Consider the following 18,052-nt stretch of genomic DNA (forward strand, 5'->3'; position numbering starts at 1 on the left):
GAGTGGAAATGTATATCACATTCCGTGAACTACTCTGCCTCCAAATAGAATTAAAATCCCCTGGAGGATAAGTGTAAACCGCTTTTGCCTTGGTTTTATTCCTTACACTCTGCCTTACACGCCTCATACTGTGGAGACTTACAAAAAAACACTCATCTATGTCTACATAGTGGTTACATTTCTAGAAGAGTGATATATCTGTTTAATGTTATCTCGTACTTAGCTGAAAATATTGAAAACACTTTATTTCAATTGCAGATGTCAAGAAAGAAGGTGCTCGAAACAAAGTGAATCCATATTCTGTCATCGATATCACACCACTGCAAGAGACTGATGAAAACTCCTCTCAAGAACTAAGCTGTCCAGAAGAAAGCACTAGCCCCAGGGTGCCCAGTGGATATTCAGTGCCTGTTCCATGTGGCTATGCTGTGCCTTCGAATCTGCCGTTGATACTTCCTACCTACTCAACTCCAGTTATAATACGTAATTTTTCTGTTGATGAAGACGGTATGGCCATGCAGAAATTACTTTTGTATTGATTTTAGCATTCTTGCTTTTAAACTTCTACAGATGGGTTCACCTAAATGCCACTGCATATCCACAAACAGATGTTTGTATAGTGACCTCTGGAACAACAAGGCCTCTGACTCTTACTCAACAGATCAAAGCTCTCCATTGGACACAAGTATATCACTAAGCAATGTCCATAGTGATCATCAATGTCCATCAGGATCAAGGTACTGAGCCACACCAGAAAGATGTCTCTCTTTCTGGCTGAGAGGGAGGCCAATGGGCACTGCTATTCTAGAAGTGAATTGAAAGGTTCGACAAAAAGTTTATTGGAAAATTTAGTTTTTAAGTGCATCAGCACAAATTGTAGGTTTATTGCAGATAACAAGTAGTGCCTTTATATTCCTGTGAGCATAGTCAATGGTAATGACCATTGCTAGGGAGGTGGGCAAAGCTCTGTTCTTACCCTATTCAGAACTCGTCAATTTGCCTTATTATATTGTATTTTTCATAGCGGGAATCAAGCTTGAGAGCATCAGAGCGCTGCACAACATGAGGAAGCCAGCGTTGGGCTTTGTATTCTTGGACAGTAGTGCAGTACTGTTGGTGAAAAGGCATGTGTGAGGTATTAATGGAAGAACCAAGGTTTTTGTATTTTGCAGAACTGGAGGGTTGTGGGGGCATTAAGAACCTGCGGCGGGGTAGCATTCCAGGTATGTTAGTGGGTGCACTTGAACAGTGAATTATTGACTACAAGTTCCATTATGTAAATGCTGTGGTAGTCCTGTCCAGTTACGACGTATCATACTGGACACTATGCAAAATTATAGGGGGCCTCATCAGGGGTTGGGCTGTGCGGTAAACATGTAGTGGTGACGCTATTACCGCCGCATTACCACACTGCCCAATCCCGACTTTGGGGGTAACTCGGAGTATTCACCTCCAGCTCTGAGCTGGAGGTAAATCTGCTGACTTTCCAACCATTTTCGGTGCAATTACCATGGCACAATTATCGCCACGGTAATTGCGCTGAAAATGGCCCATTGAGTCCAATGGACTCAGAATAAATGGGGACTCACACCAACACTGCAAATTAGGATCCGGCACTAATAGCACCGGGCCAAGTTGAGGAAACTGTAATTGTGTTAGGCGGTATCCCGACGGATTTACCGATGGGATATCGCCCAACTCGTGATGAGGCCCATGATTTCTAGATCAGGTGCAGTAGAAGGAGTACCTATGTGATCAATCGTCCATAGGTACTAAACTGATACCCAGGGTTTCCGTTCAAACAATCATTTAACCCATTTCAATGTACTCCAGTGGTAGGGGTTACAGAGTACGTGTATTTCAAGGCCTTTTTTTCATTAGTGAATGGGTATGATGTTTTTCTTAAAGCAAAGTACAGGGGGTGCAAAGGACATGCTTCCTATCTGTGTCTTGGGAGTATTCCATATGTAGTGGGGGCTGCAGCTTGATGACGTTGGTTTGAAATGTTGCTTTACATGTATGTTAGTGCTGCAGAGCAGAAATGTAGTTGCTTACTGAGAAGTGCATATGTTGTTCAAAGTCCTTCGTTTGCTGAACTTTTTTCAGAGAAATGGGCTCAAGGTTTAACATTTCAAGGGTTGAGAATGTGTCTGATGTTAAATTCACTACCCCTTTCCTTCTGGATGACATTTACTATGGCTGTGTCACCATAATCCACGTGGCATAAAATTACATATGGAAGGTGTGTTCTAAGAAGACATTTTGTATTTTCCATAGTATGTGGAATTGGGATGTGTGTTTCTTATAGGGAACACTCAGAGATTACTTGCAGGCTAACACTGCAGGCTTAAGTTTCCACGGATGGTTCTTTGTGCAATGCTCAAGGTTGTCTTTGACTTAGATTATAAGATGTCTAAGAAAAGTGCGTGTTGGTTGGGTACCCCATTATCATCACAGTCTAATTAAAGGTCATAAGCGTACTGCTGAAAGGAAAACCTAAAAATAAAACAGTACCCCATTCATCTGTGGGTTCAGATACAAATTGATATTTTGTATTTGTAGTTGTATGTATTCTACTTATTTAGCGCTTTCTCCAAAGCACTTTGCAAAGTTAAAAACAAACGGTACAATAAAAGACAATGATGGAAACAATCACATATTTTATTTTTTATTTGCATTTAGCTATTATACAAGCCTTAAACAATACAAAATACAAAAGAAACGCAAAAAGAAAACCAATATTAAACAATTAATGGATTTTAGTAAAATACATCAAACATTTCCAATATTCAGTTAAAACCTAGTAATTCATGTCAAATTTAATCTACTAAAATACATCAAACATTTTCACTATTCAATGAAACCCAGTAATGCATGTCAAATTTCATCCACAATGAGCATTCAAGAGAATTGATATCAATGAAGTGTATCCTGAACTTCCCAGTAACCAGTTAAGACCCAGCAATACATCACAGATTTCATCCTTGCAGTACACTAACAGAGTCTCTAGCAATCACTCACAGATGTTGGTATACTGAACGTTTTAAGCCCATCCCTCAAAAAGATTGCACATTTCTTTCTCCAAATTGAGTGAGTTGCTGAGGTCATAGCCACCGATTCAGTGCCAACCAATGTGCTCCAAAATGTATCTAAGCAAATGTGTTCCATGTGATGTACCAGGGAGCCATAACCTTTCAAGTGATAAGGTAGAAGGGAAGGACAAAAAGTTAGAACATGACGACCAGTCTCAAAGTCTTTGTTACAGAAGCGACAGAGGTGGTTTTCTAGCAGAATACCGTCTATGGTACCCTTATATTCCCCTGTTGGCAGGTTGTTTAATCTTAGATATGAGATTAAGCGTTTCAGTTCCAATGAGCAAAATTTAATCAAATAGGAACAAGGTACATTGGGAATACATGCTAGAGTGGCTTATTCCTGGTATCTTTTCCTGTTTGCTAAGTGCTTGATATGTAGTGCCCTATTCCATTACCGTGATTTTCTCTTGACCCTGATTTCGAAATCTGGAGCATTTATCGTGGGTTCATTAGATAGATCCAAATCCACAAGAAATTCAAGAGCAGAGGAGCGCAGACCTAATAAGAATGCTTTTTTTGTGTTGAAAGCATAGCCTTTACAGATCAGAGACAATAATTAATTTTGAGTTTCCGCAGCTAAGAGTATCTTCCGGTAGAGCAAGGTTCTTTGGACTAGCCAAAGCGTGTCCACTGAGACTAGGGTGTATTCAACTCGCAACGCTTCTACCAGATTAGAATTTGGCAAATTTACAATCGAGCGCAGTATTTTTTCCACGATGTTCCTCAACCATTGAACGTATTCATGGTCGAGCATGGATAGCCTAAATAGTATGCTTGGGGCAATACTGACTCTATAGATCTCCCACATGGCTTCAATATTGTGCCTCCCTTCCTTGGCTATATAATGTTTAATAACAGTCCATTTCTGCCAAATCTTTGAGACAATGGCCTCTCAAAGTAGGGCATAGTCGGTGTGGCACAGAATGGAAAGCCCAAATATACATATTCCTTAGTCGATTGAAGGTGAGTACCATTCATTGCCCAAACAAATCGTTGTTGCCCTTTATGCAAATTTGTATGACCGAACGAGATTACTTTGGTCTTTGAAATGTTTATGCACATAACGTTGTCTTTTGCATAGCTAAGGAGCGCTGTGATAGTCTGTTGAAGACCTATAGGATTTCTTTCTACTAATATGGTGTCATCTGCACAGGCCAGCCAAGAGACTGGCCTGTCATTAATTTTAGGTTTGTTTGCCTGTACCCAGCAAGTCCACCGTAAGCACTTAATTGAACAGTTATCAACATATGTGTGTGAAGAGATTGAATAAAACATAGCAGCTGTGGGTCTATTCCTCATATCTCCAATTTTCCCAGAGAGTTTTCTGGAGATGAGATCGAAGGCTTTGTTGTAATCTATGAAACAGCAATAGAGTTTGTGCCCTTGAAGCGTGTCCGCCCAGAGGTACTGCAAAGCACAGAGATTAGTCAAAATGGAGTGTACTTTTCTAAACCCCGTCTGACATGGATGTGGAAGCTTCTTTTCCCTGGCGCAAAAAGTTCATTCTTGAGTAGGATTGAGGCGAACATTTTCTGAGTTCTAGCCATCATTATCTATAATCTAGAATTAGACTGATCGAGCCTGTCACCACGCTTAAAAACAGGTATCAGTATCGACTTTGACCAACTCTCCGGAAGTATGCTAGTTCTTTCAATTGTTCTAAACACGTTGTGTAGGATGTCAGCCCAACATTCCTGATTTGATTTAAAGAGGGTATTGGGGAATCCATCTGTCCCAGGGGCTCGGGAGGGTTTCAGTTTGTTAATTATTAGCACCAAATCCTCACAATTAAAGCCCAGGGATCAGTCTTTCACATGTTTTATGCGGGTTCTTGAAACGGTTTCATCAGCCCCTGCATCAAATTATAACTCATTGATGAAAGCACACCAAGAAGCCTCGGAGATAGGATTTAACTCCTTTGCGGTTATAGGAGATACAAATTCATTGTAGTGGGCTCAAAATGTATGGCTGTCATAAGATTTAAGGAGGCCAGCTAAATAAAGCCATTTTACATGATTTGACAAGTGTTTATGTTGGCGTAGCCAGTTTCTGTACCTCGTATCCAAATTCAAGGTTTGACTCTCCTTCTCTGACTTAGATAGTAGATAGTTGTCTCTGATCTCCATTCTTGATCTCCGACGCTCCTGCTTTCCACAGTGAATAACAACATCGAACAGGGGAGCGTGAGCATGTTTTGATTTTATACCACAACTCGTCCTACCCCCCCCCCCGGAAATGTTTTCAAAGACCAATCTTCATTGATCATCTTAGTTTCGATTTGACATTTTTATTTTTTATTTTATTTTATTTATTGCATTTGTTACACGCCCAGACCCTTAGGTATCACGGTTAGGTTACAGACAGCTTAATAAGGGATACACTCAACAGTTATATTAATAGATATTAGAGGAAAACAGTGTATAAGGGAGAAGAGGCACAGTTATTTACAATACAGAGAGGTATATAGAATTACAGAAATATTTACAGATGTTATGCTGGCTGCTATTGTTAATATAGATTGAATAGCCAGGTTTTTAGCAGTTTTTTGAAGCCTGTGAATGTTTCCTCATTTTTGATGTTGAGCAGAAGGGAATTCCAGTGTTTGGGGGCTAGGTATTGGAAGCTGCTGCTCCCTGCTCTGGAGTTTTTGTACCGGGGAATAGCTAATAGCGACTGGTTGTTAGATCTTAGGGATCTGGTGATTTCTTTTTTGGCAATAACATGATTTAGGTAGGTGGGCACATTTTTGTGGAGACATTTGAAAGTGATACACAGAGTTTTGAAGATCACTCAAGCTTTGATAGGAAGTCAGTGGTGCTCTCTTCTTGTTTAAGATATGTGGTCCGAGGGCGGCTCGAAGGGCTTTTTTTGTATGAGTTGTAATTTGTTGATGTTGGTAGTGGAGGTGCCTAGTAATAACACGTTACAGTAGTTGAGCTTTGATAAGATCAAAACCTGGCTAGTGTGATGCAGTGGGTAGGTGTCAAGAATTTGACGACTGAGAGATAAGTTTAGAGGTGTAGGAGGTGGAGGATGAGAGGGCGTTGATGTGTTTAGTCATGGAGAGGTTTGTGTCCAAGTAAACTAGAGTTTTTACATGTTTCAGTACTGGTATTGTGGTGCCATCTATGTTGATGGCAGAATAGTCAGGATGAAGAGCGCTTATTTTGGATTGGGGGCCCACCATGAGAATCTCTGTCTTCTCATCGTTGAGGCAAAGGCTATTTAATGCCATCCAGTTTTGGATTATGGTGTAGATTTTATTGATAGTCAGTGTATCTTGGCTGTAGTTTATTTATTTTATTATATGTGACTAAAAAAAATTGTAACAGAGCTAACTCCAAGGACCTTACCATATTATTAGTGTAGCCCCTGGTCGACGTTAATCCCAAGGCTGCTCCGAGTCACCTTTCTCAAGGTCGCATTTCTAACTAACCAACTAAGCAGGGTGTGATCACTGGCTTCCTTGGGATTTATCGTCACCGGGCTGCAGTCTTCAAACATGGCTGCATTTGAACAAATGTATGGGAGGAATGCAGGTCATTTGACCATGTGTACGTCGAAGTGTGAGGCTCCAATGTTTTTTGCCAAGACCAGAGATATTTGGCGGTGAGAAAACCCAGTTGATGGGTTTGGTTTGTGTATCACTCTCAGTTGAGTGGGTAATGTCTAAAGGAAACTTACCAGAAGAATAATGTATAGTGCTGGGATTGATTTGTAGGGCTTGCCCAGCAATGTCTTTTGACACCCGAACAGAATTGAATAGGTTTCAGATAATGTTTACTGGACACCTGATGCTTCTCCCAAGGATGGGTATTCTTGCTGGGGCGACATAGCAGTCTTGAAAGGCTGGAACCATTGATCAATGGGGCCCTGCTAGTAAGTATGGCGCATAGTTCCATTGGATAAAGTGTTAGTGACTAGGGTCCTTAACTCAGAAGGGAGGACCGGTGCACATGGCAAGGCTGGCCCCTTGGTCGAGGCTGGGGGTCCTTTGCCTTTGTCCTGATTTTTGTAGGACTTTTTTGTTGACCCATTAATAGCAGCTGGAAGGGCATTCGAATTTTGAGGCGGATTTCCAAAAGGGACTTGTCCTGTTGATGAGTGAGGTGGAATGTGAATCTCTTCTAAGTCCCATTCGGGGTCCTCCCTCGTGAACTGCTCCCTGGAGGGACCAGGCTCCGGCACTATATTTTTGGCCTTCAAGGAGGGTCCACTTCCGTTGCTTTAGGAAGGTTGGACAACATCGACTCCATAATTTTCAACAGCCTGTTCCTAAATTCTGATTGATCCCTTGCAATAGCAGTGATATATGCCAGCACTGCGTCCAGTTTGTTTATAAATAACTCAGTGTTAACAGAGCTGGAGTCTGTGCTTTTTGCATAAGCTGTCTCTGATTCCCAGAAATCATTGTTTAGTGAGTCGATGTCAGTGGAGCTAGAGGAATCTAAAGGAGGGGCCAATTTTGTCAAATCTGGCGTATGTGCCAAATTGGTACCAGTAATGCTTTCAGTAACACAGCTCTGTGAGAGTATATTGCCACCACCTAATGAGTCTCTGAGACCAATTACCATTTTTAATAAAGAATTGTTGTTATCCAATGGACAAGATGAGGATTGAGCCGTAAAATCTGCATTTGGAGAGGAATGTATCACCATTGTTTGCTGCTCAGAAATGGTCTCCAACTGTGTCGTTTCTGGAACAGTTATTGGTTCGCTTGGAGGGCCTGAGCATTCCTCCATTCTAGGCTTTTTAAGGTGTAGTATTTGTTTATGAACACACCCTTCTAGCACATGGCTCCTAGTCCTCTTGCCAACTCTGTTTGTCATGCTGTGGAGTCCATATCTCTTTGATGAGGAGCACTTCATGGGTGGTCAGAGTGTTAGAGGAGAAGAATAGAAAAACACAGGCGTTTATTCCCTCTCACCTCGATCCACCGGACACCAGAAACTCTACCTCACTCCGCCAACTGCTGTGCGCGCTGCTGCACTGTTTTCTGCTTTTGAGAAGCCTGCTCTGTGAGTTGTAGGTAAGAGCAGCAGATTACAGAGCCAGTGAGGCAGGGACGAAAGTGCAATCAATCCCAGCTCACAATGTCCACTCACTGGGAACGCAAAACAATTTGGCAATGAGGAGCTATCTAGGCTGTGTCCAGCAGCACACTAGACACTCTACCTCACTCTGCCACCAATCAAATGAAACTGTGGAAAGATAGCAACGAATGTGATATTTTAGTTGGGAATTAAAGATATTATAGGTAGAAGAGGCACAAAAAGGAAACAGAAGAATATTTCAATTTATTGGAGCAAGCAGTGAAAAAGAATGGACGCAGGAGGAAGCACAACGTGATTTAGGAACAGAGAGAAGAAATAGAGATTCAGAATGTAAACAGTGAGAAGGAGAATAAAAAGAGACCAAAGAGCAAAATTAGGAAGGGATCAAGCCATAAATGGCTTAGTAGACAAAACAGAGAAAATGAAAAGTAAGATAAAGCTCAAAAGAAAGCGTAGAAGCAGAATGAAGAGAGGGAGCGAAAGAAGAACACAGTGATAGCTGAAACAAAAGGTGAATGGTGGAATTAAACACATATAGTAAAGTCTTAGGGAGGCTGAAAAAAGATCTGAGCAATAGTTAAGATGAGAAAATAAACAGTGAGTAGCTTGAGTTTGGTTTCCTGAAACGAAAGAAAGGCCAGGGCGAGATTATAGAGATGAAAACGAGCAGTATGAGCAGTATTATAAATATGATGGGGGAAAATAAAGAGGAGGGTCAAAGACAGCACCAAGACTCTGAACAGAGGGAGAAAATAAAAGAACATATGGGCGAAAGAGGAGACCAGAAACGGGAGGAGGCAGGGCAAGGTGAGGAAGAGGGAAAGAAATGAACCTCTATCTTAGAGGGATTAAGATGTAGGAATTTGGAAGCCATCAATGCTTGATTGCAAGCAAGCAAGAAGAGACTGTATTATGAAGAGAAGAAAAAAAAGATCTGAGAACCATCAGCATAGAAGTGACAAGACAAATTAAATGAAGAAGTAAGATCAGAAAAAGGAATGGTGGAATAGAAAATAACCCTAGGAACCCCATACAGAAATGGATAGGAAGAAGAGAACTGGCCAGCCCAAGAGACAGAAAATGTGCGGTCAGAGAGATGAGAGTTAAACCACATGAGAAATGAGTCAGATAGTCCAAGTGTTGATAAAGAAGAAAGAAGAATAGTGTGATCGACAGCATCAAAAGCAGCCTAAAGGTCAAGGTAAGAATGGAAGATAGCCTATTGTCTCTAGCAGAAAGTAGAGAATTAGAAACATAAAGTAAAGCAGTTTCAGTAGAGTGCGCAAGACGAAACCCAGTATGTAGTGGAGGAAGAGATTGAAGATAAGAAGAAAAGAAGAAGCTTGGGCATATACTACACATTAAAGATGATTAGATAGAAAGGGAAGCAAAGGGATAGGACGTACATTTAAGGGAAGAGAGGGACCCAGCGTGGAACTCTTAAGAATAGGAACAATGAAAGAATGTTTAAAGGAAGATGGGAAGGTAGCAGATGTAAGAGACAAGTTTATCAGAGCATTAAGATATGGAATTAGATGAGAATATATAGAGAAAATCAAGGTAGAGGGAATTGAATCCAAGGGGGATGCAACAGGGTGAGCTCTAGACACAAATAAAGAAGTGTCAGAATCAGTTATAAGAGAAAAAGAAGAGAATGAGTAGCAAACACTAGGAGGGGAAGAAATAGCAGAAGGGTGAGAAAAAGGAGGGCCAGATGATAAATGAAGTGAAGTTACTTTAGAAGTAAAGAAATCAGCAAAGTCAGTAGTCGAAAGAGGAGAAGAAAGGGAAGGATCAGGAGGGCAAGGAGAAAGAATGAAATTTAACATTTGAGAGAGACGTGGAGGATGATGAGAAAGAGAAAGAGTAAGGGAAGAAAAATATTGTTTCTTCACAGCCAAGACAGAAAAATCATAAGAAGAATGAAGTGGAGATAAAGTATGTAGATCTTCGAGAGCATACTATTTTTTCCAATGACATTGGGCTTTGCGCACGGCCGACCGAAGGGAACAGGGTCCAGGAGAAAGCCTGGGATGAGATGGTTTTTTTAAAAGGAGAAAAAGAGTGAGAGTGATGTAGGAGATCGAGTGTTGAAGATAAAGCAGTGTTGAAATGAGTAGAAGCAGAGTCAACAGAAAGAGAAGAGAATTGATCCAAAGGAGAGAGCTTAGAAGAACGAGAAGAAAAGGTAGTAGAATTGAAAGATCGAAGATCGCGACTTGAAAGAGATATAGGGCCTCATCACGAGTTGGGCCCTAATATCGTTAGCACCCACCGGTCCGGCAGTATTACTGCCAGATCACGGGTTGGGCGTTAACTGTAAATCCCCATTCTTCGAATCTTCGGTGCTAATACAGCGTGCTAATACAGCTGGCGGTAATACAGGGCACTTAATGGGATTGGCAATTAGTGCCCAACTCGTGATAGGGCCAGCCCTTAAATGAGGCAGTTATTCTGTTACTGCCGCATTTAAGGGCTATAGCCCAAACCATGATGAGGCCCATAGAAGGCAGAGAACTGAAGGAAGAATCAGGCTAAAGAAGACAAAATGAAAGTAAAAAATGATCAGATAAGTAGACTGAGCAACCACAGCAAATGAAGAACCCAATGTATGAGAAGGAGGTTTAGAGTTCTGAGTTAAGTGTATTTGTATTTGTTTTATTTATAGAGCGCACCAGGCCGGAGGGCATCCGGTCGCGTATTTTAGTTACAACATGATAAGGCAGACATGGCAGTACAATTACAGTTTAAATTACAGTTTAAAATTACAATAACATTTATAAACATATTTCTGAGGCTTGTGGAACCTGCTTAGATCACATGCTGTGCATAGGCCGACATCTAGTGGAAGCTGCGGAGTATTACAGTTTGTTTTTCGAAAGTCGAAAATGGGGCGTCGACACAGGCGTGCCAGTAATACTATCCCTAGTGTGACGTCCACTGTACCCAAGATCCCTCACGCGTGTAGGATCCTCAGATTGTTTTTTTCCGCCATACTGGTCGGAAGCATCTTGCGGAGTTCCCTGGCCTTAGCCATACTTTTGCTGTTATTATAATTATAATTCTTATTCATTCCCTTCCCCACCCCAACGTCGACCCTCAACCTCGACGACGGCTGGAGAAGTCATCGACCGTCGACTGCTGCACGACGGATCTGGGCCTCGGAAGGCCGCTGGCCTCGGCCCGGGCCTAGTAGGCCGCTGGCCTCGGCCCTTACAAGTAGGGAGAGTGGGGGGTGGTACATACTCTTCACTCTTGATATATAGTTACATTTTATATATTCCTACACTTAGCAGCCCGCTGCCTTAAGGTGCGTATGGAGGGTACCCCTTTTCAATTCTGCCCCAAGTGCAATCGCAAATACCCTTGGGTCGACAGGCACGCCACGTGCAATCTCTGCTTGCCGAGGGATCACCCCGAAGCGAACTGCAGAGCGTGTAGTAGGTTTAAACCTAAGACACTTAAGGACCGTTCGACAAAGCGTTGGGCCCACCACGCCAGGCAGGAGGCCATGGCAGCGGAGGGCGCCTTCAGCGATGGCAGCGATGCCGCACTTTCGGACGGCGAGGGCATTACGGCGTCGAAAGACAGCCGACGAGCGCAGGTCCCCGACCTCGGAAGGTCGTCCGGCAGGGCAGCTATGGGGAAGACCCCCGGCGACGCAAGCGCTACACACCTAACACACACTAAACACACTAAGACCAACCGGACCTCGACGACGTCGACTTCCCGGAAAGAGGCACAAAAAGAACGGTCCGACTCGGTGTCCTCTGGGCGCTCTCGATCGAGATCGCCTCACGACGCAAGGCAATCATCCACTCTTGCCAAGAGTGCCTCGCTACACACATTAACGGAAGTTCGATCGTCGGGAGACGAAGACGACTTCCACCCCCAGGCCGCGCTCCAAGATACCGAGACCGCGGTTAACACCAGTGAGGCCCCACGCCCGAAGCACACAGATACCTCTCCAGACCCTCGGCGCCAGGCGTCGAAAGTCTCTGGGGCCTCCAAGGGACAGGGAAAACATTTTTCCACGCACGGGGAGGGGGGGAAACAGCGGAAAGCACAGCCTTCAACCCCTGTAAAGCCATCCTCTCACCCTAGGCAGACAAGCAAACACAAGTCTACCCTTGAAAAGTCCCATAAATCATCACCTGCTAAAGTAATACCCTGTTCCAGGGAATGGTCCAGTGAAGACATAGACAGGGTTATGTCTAGGATGTCTTCCTTGGCTGATTTTTATGATAAGAACCCAGAACAATTTCTTTCATATAACCCTCAAGGGGCCACACCCTCAGGCTCCTCCGATCCTATCCCGCTAAGTAAAAAGCCCCGGTTCGAAAGACCTGAACCCTTCGAGGTTCAGCCTTACTCCACTCCATATTCTACTCCACTCCCCAGTTACCAGGGACAAGTTTTCCCTGAAGAGGACCAGGAGTTTAACATTATGGAAGAACAAACCGGGACAGATTACTATGCAGAGGATGAGGACCTGGAGGAGGGAGAAGATGAGCAGGAAATTTACAGAGTAGATTCCCCAGTACAAAGCGAAGCCCCAGTTACTGACTCTCCAATTGATAACCAGCCCCTCCTTAACGAGGTTCTCGCTCGAGCAGCGGAACACTTCCACATCGACACCCACGGTGTACAGGAGGAAAGGGACTTCGCGGAGGAGTTTGTAGGAGAGAGAAGACCGGTCGCTCAGACCATCCCTATCCTCAAATCCATCCAACGAAGAATAGATCCTTCCCTGGTGAATCCGAACCTCACCAGAGCTGTCAACCCCAGAATTGAAAAGATTTTCCGGGCAGCCCAGTCTGACCCTCTGTATATAAGGGGACATCTTAAACCAGATTCCCTAGTGGTTACCAACACTAGAAAAAGGGCTGGCACGCCCTTATCTTCATCAGAAGCTCCTCCCGACAAGGAGAGCAAAAAACTTTACGGGTTTGGCAGGAAGGTAGCCTCAACGTCCGCCTACCAAGCAAGGATTGCGAATTCCACCACCCTGTTGGCTTGTTACAATTGCCATCAATGGGAAGAAGTCGCGGCGCTCATTGCCTCTGCTCCAGAACCATTAAAGGGCCAGCTGGCTCGGATCTCGGCAGAGGGGAGAGCCGTGTCTGGTTGCATTTTAAAAGCAACTTTCGACGCCGCTGACAACGCAGGGAGATTGATAGCAGAAGGTACTGTTATCAAGAGACATGCGTGGTTACGGCAGTCGGGATTCAAGACAGAAACCCAGGCTTCTTTAATAGACAAGCCAGTGGAACCCGACCTATTGTTTGGGAAAGCGGTCGAAGACGCACTTAAAAATGCCAAAGATGAATATGAGACTCTCAAATCCCTTGGCCAGCTTACCAACAAACCCCCTAACCAGAGGGGGAACAGTAATTTTCGTCGCCCACGCGGCCAAAATTCACAAAGAGGCAACTATGTCCAGGGACAGGGTACACAATGGAATAACAACCAGCAGTCTACCCAGAGTTACGGCAGGGGTAACAAGAGAGGTCGTGGAAGAGGCAGAGGCAGCCCCAACAAGGGAGGTGGCACGCCTCCACCAAAACAGTGACGCTCAGCTCAGGGTCCCTTGCCACGCAACCCCAGTAGGGGGACGCATTTCCACCTTCACCCAAGCTTGGGAAGGGATCACCTCAGACAGATGGGTGCTGTCAACAGTATCCGCAGGATATTGTATAGAACTACTGCAGCGTCCCCGGAACCATCCTCCACGACAAAGAGTGCACTCCCTAGAGCATCAAAGGATCCTTCTCGAGGAGATCGCCATTCTGCTAGAAAAGGACGCGATAGAACTCGTCCCAGGACACCAGGTAAACAAGGGTATCTATTCAACTTACTTCCTTGTGCCAAAGAAAGATTTGACAATGCGCCCAGTATTGGACTTACGGCCTGCCAACAAGTATGTCAAGCCCCAAAAATTCCGTATGACCACGCTACAAGAGGTAATCCCCCTCCTAAAAAAGGGGGATTACATGGCAACCTTGGATATGAAAGATGCTTATTTTCATATTTCCATGCTCCCAGCGCACAGGAAGTACTTGCGCTTCAAGGTGGACAGCCGCCACTACCAATTCAAGGTACTGCCCTTCGGGATAGCCTCAGCACCAAGGGTATTCACCAAGGTACTGGCGGTGGCGGCTGCACACCTACGCAGGGAAGCAATCCCGGTGTACCCTTATCTGGACGACTGGCTCATAACGGGGGAAACCCCGGGAATTTGCAGGTCAAACATTCAGAGGACTATCGACCTCCTCCACGAATTAGGCTTCTCCATCAACGAGAAAAAGTCAAGTCTGGTGCCAAGCACCTCAAAACAGTTTCTAGGAGCTATCCTAGATACTCAGAAAGGATTGACCTTCCCTTCGGAAGAGAGAATTCGGAATATACTTCTGCAAATTCCGTATTATCAGTCAGGTCAACAGATAACAGTACGCAAAGCTATGCGGTTACTGGGCATGATGGCGTCATGCATTTACCTGGTCCCCCACGCGCGTCTGCGCATGCGTCCCATGCAGGAATGGTTGGCGAAACAGTGGTCTCAGGCAAGTGGTCATTGGGACGATCTAGTGGTCGTTTCGCCAACACTCGTACAGAGCCTACACTGGTGGACAAGAGAGAATCTCGCAAAGGGGAAACCCTTTTACGATCCCGAAGTACAAGCCGTGGTGACTACAGATGCATGCCTGACTGGGTGGGGAGCTCACCATCTCCACCACACAGCTCAGGGTCTCTGGTCTCACTCAGTAGCCAAGAACCACATCAATCTGCTAGAGCTTCTGGCAGTATTCCGAACGCTAAAGGCGTTCGAGCCCCATCTACTGAACTTGTCGGTGCAGGTCAGGACGGACAGCACGACAGCCATGTTCTATCTGAACAAGCAAGGGGGGACTCGTTCGCCAAATCTGTCCAAGCTTGCCCAGAAAATATGGATATGGGCACTCAGACGGAACATCTTCCTGTCATCGCAACATGTTCCAGGGGAGCTCAATTCCCTAGCGGATACTCTAAGCAGAGACTCCCTCCCAGAAGAACACGAATGGGTCCTTCACAGAGACGTAGTAGAAGATCTCTTCTCTCAGTGGGGTTTCCCCACTATAGACCTATTCGCCACAAGCGAAAACAAACAATGCCCAGGATTTGCATCCAGGTTCCCCCAGCCAGACTCCCAAGGGAATGCCCTGTGGATGAACTGGTCAGGGATGTTTGCGTACGCTTTTCCACCAACTCCTCTCATCAGGAAGGTGGTGTACAAGATGAACAAGGAATCGATGACGCTCATCCTAGTTGCTCCCATGTGGGCGCGACAACCATGGTTTCCACACCTACGCAGGATGGCGGTGTGCGAACCCATCAGACTCCCAGCCTGGTACAACCTACTGTCCCAGCAACAGGGTCAAACAGTGCATCAGAAACCCAACTCTATGAACCTAGCAGCATGGCTCCTGAAGTCATAGAGTTTGGACATCTCAAATTACCACAGAGGTGTATGGACATTCTAAAGGAGTCCAGGAAACCAAATACAAGGCACTGTTACTTTGATAAGTGGAAAAGATTCGTTATCTGGTGCCAGAATAAACAAATCAACCCGGTTGATTGCACTCCTTCCAACGTTGTAACATACATGCTCCACCTGCTGGATGCAGGGTTGGTTTTTAACTCGCTGAAAGTACACCTGGCAGCCCTCTCGGCTTACACCACATCCCATAACAAGGTCTCGTGGTGGAAAGTACCAGTGGTTAAAGCCTTCATGGAAGGAGTAAAGAGACTTCACCCTCCTATTTCGAACCCACCGCCAGGATGGGACCTCAACGTGGTGCTAGCTAAGCTCATGGGACCCCCATTCGAACCCATGCATAAAAGTAGTCTCAAACACCTGACTTATAAAACGGCCTTCTTAGTAGCCATTACCTCCATAAGAAGGGTCAGTGAAATTCAGGCTCTGTCAGTGCAGGATCCTTTCTTTACTATCCACAAGGACAAACTGGTTTTACGCACACACCCTAGGTTCTCACCTAAATTCATATCCAAATTCCATGTAAACCAGTCCATCGAGCTTCCGGCTTTCTTCCAAAACCCGCAAAGCTCGGCTGAGGTGAAACTACACACCCTAGATGTGCGTAGGGCGGTCCTATACTATGTAAATAAAACCAGACCGCTAAGGAAAACAGATCAACTGTTTGTCTCCGTAGCTACAGGCAGAGAGGGGGATCGCGTCTCTAAGGGCGCTATCTCGAAGTGGATTATCAACTGTATACAGCTGTGTTACTCTCTTTCTGAAAAGACTCTGCCTTTTACGCCAAGGGCCCACTCTACTAGAGGCATTGGTGCCACTCTGGCTTTCATTGCAAATGTTCCCCTCAACACCATTTGCAAAGCGGCTACTTGGAGCTCTATTCACACTTTTACTCAGCATTACTGCATTGACACTCATTCCAAGACAGATACACAAGTGGGACAAGCGGTTCTAAGACACCTGTTTGCTCATGACCCTTCTCACATCCCACCTCCTTCTTCTGGTACTGCTCGCTAATCTATGCACAGCATGTGATCTAAGCAGATTCCACAAGCCTCAGAAGGGATACATTACTCACCGTAATCGTATTTCTGATGCTTGTATCTGCTTAGATTCACATGCGACCCACCCTTCCTCCCCTCCGAGAGAAGGCGCATGATTGCTTGTAGTCTTACCTTCTGTCTATCTGCTTGGATTATCTGTACTCACGCTACTCCTCATGCTTCCTCATGTCAGAAAAAATACAATCTGAGGATCCTACACGCGTGAGGGATCTTGGGTACAGTGGACGTCACACTAGGGATAGTATTACTGGCACGCCCGTGTCGACGCCCCATTTTCGACTTTCGAAAAACAAACTGTAATACTCCGCAGCTTCCACTAGATGTCGGCCTATGCACAGCATGTGAATCTAAGCAGATACAAGCATCAGAAATACGATTACGGTGAGTAATGTATCCCATACATAATGCAGTAAGGGTGATCGGGAGGGCATAGCCTATGTACAAGAGGTGGCTAGCGCATGGGAGGTGGTTGGCAAGTAGGTGGAAGGTCTTGGACGATTAGCCAGGCTTTAGCCAAGTTTTTAAAACTGTGGAAGGACGGTTCAGATCTTAGCAAGTTTGGCAGCGTGTTCCAGAGTTTCGCCGCCATTACTGGGAAGCTGGCTCTGCCAGATCTTTGAAGGTTGAAGCGTGATATAGAGAGGCAGTTAGTCTGAGCAGTTCTGCGAGGTCTGTTAGTGTTGTGGAGGGTGAATCTGTTGGCTAAGTAGGAGGGAGCTTGGTTGGATAGGCATTTATGAGTGAGAGCAAGTGTTTTCAGTGTAATTTGTTGAGGGACAGAGAGCCAGCGCAGGTTACGTCTGGTGTCTGAGATGTGTTGGTTCCTAGGGAAGTTGAGAGCAGCTCTAATAGCATTGTTTTGGATGATTTGTAACTTGCTAAAGTTACATTTGTTGGTGCCTAGATAGAGGGCATTACAGTAGTCAATTTTTGAGAGCACGAGAGTCCTGGCAAGTGTGACACAGTTGGCTGGTGAAAGGAAAGGGCAGCTGGTTGTAATAAGCTTGCAGGTGGATGCCGCTGCAGAGGAAACTGCATTTGTTTGTGTGGCCAAAGATAAGGTAGAGTCGAGGTAAATCCCTAACGTTTTAGTATCCTTAGAGGCCTTGATAGTGTTACCATCAATGATGAAGGAATTGAAATCCAGCTTGGGGCCAGTTTGGATAGTTTTTGAGGAGAGCCGAGAATGAGGAGCTCTGTCTTCTCGTCATTTAGACAGTCTGTGTTGCGCCATCCAGGCTTGGATGACTAGGTAAATAGTATTTACAGAGAGAGAGTCGGCGACGTAGTCTCCTGAAATTGGGA

General features: G+C 44.8%; 1 protein-coding gene across 2 annotated transcripts in view; it reads left to right on the forward strand.

Annotated features, from left to right (window-relative positions):
- The window catches only part of ARHGEF10 (Rho guanine nucleotide exchange factor 10), a 1,326,864-nt gene that overhangs the window by 301,108 nt on the left and 1,007,704 nt on the right, over window positions 1-18,052 (forward strand). For both annotated transcript variants that reach the window (XM_069606090.1, XM_069606091.1), the window contains exon 4: window positions 259-507. In XM_069606090.1, coding sequence (XP_069462191.1) covers window positions 259-507 — 249 coding nt within the window. The remainder of the gene's footprint in view (window positions 1-258; window positions 508-18,052) is intronic.

This window comes from Ambystoma mexicanum, chromosome 4p (assembly GCF_040938575.1).
Source record: "Ambystoma mexicanum isolate Mex_15411 chromosome 4p, UKY_AmexF1_1, whole genome shotgun sequence".
Lineage (NCBI taxonomy): Eukaryota > Metazoa > Chordata > Amphibia > Caudata > Ambystomatidae > Ambystoma > Ambystoma mexicanum.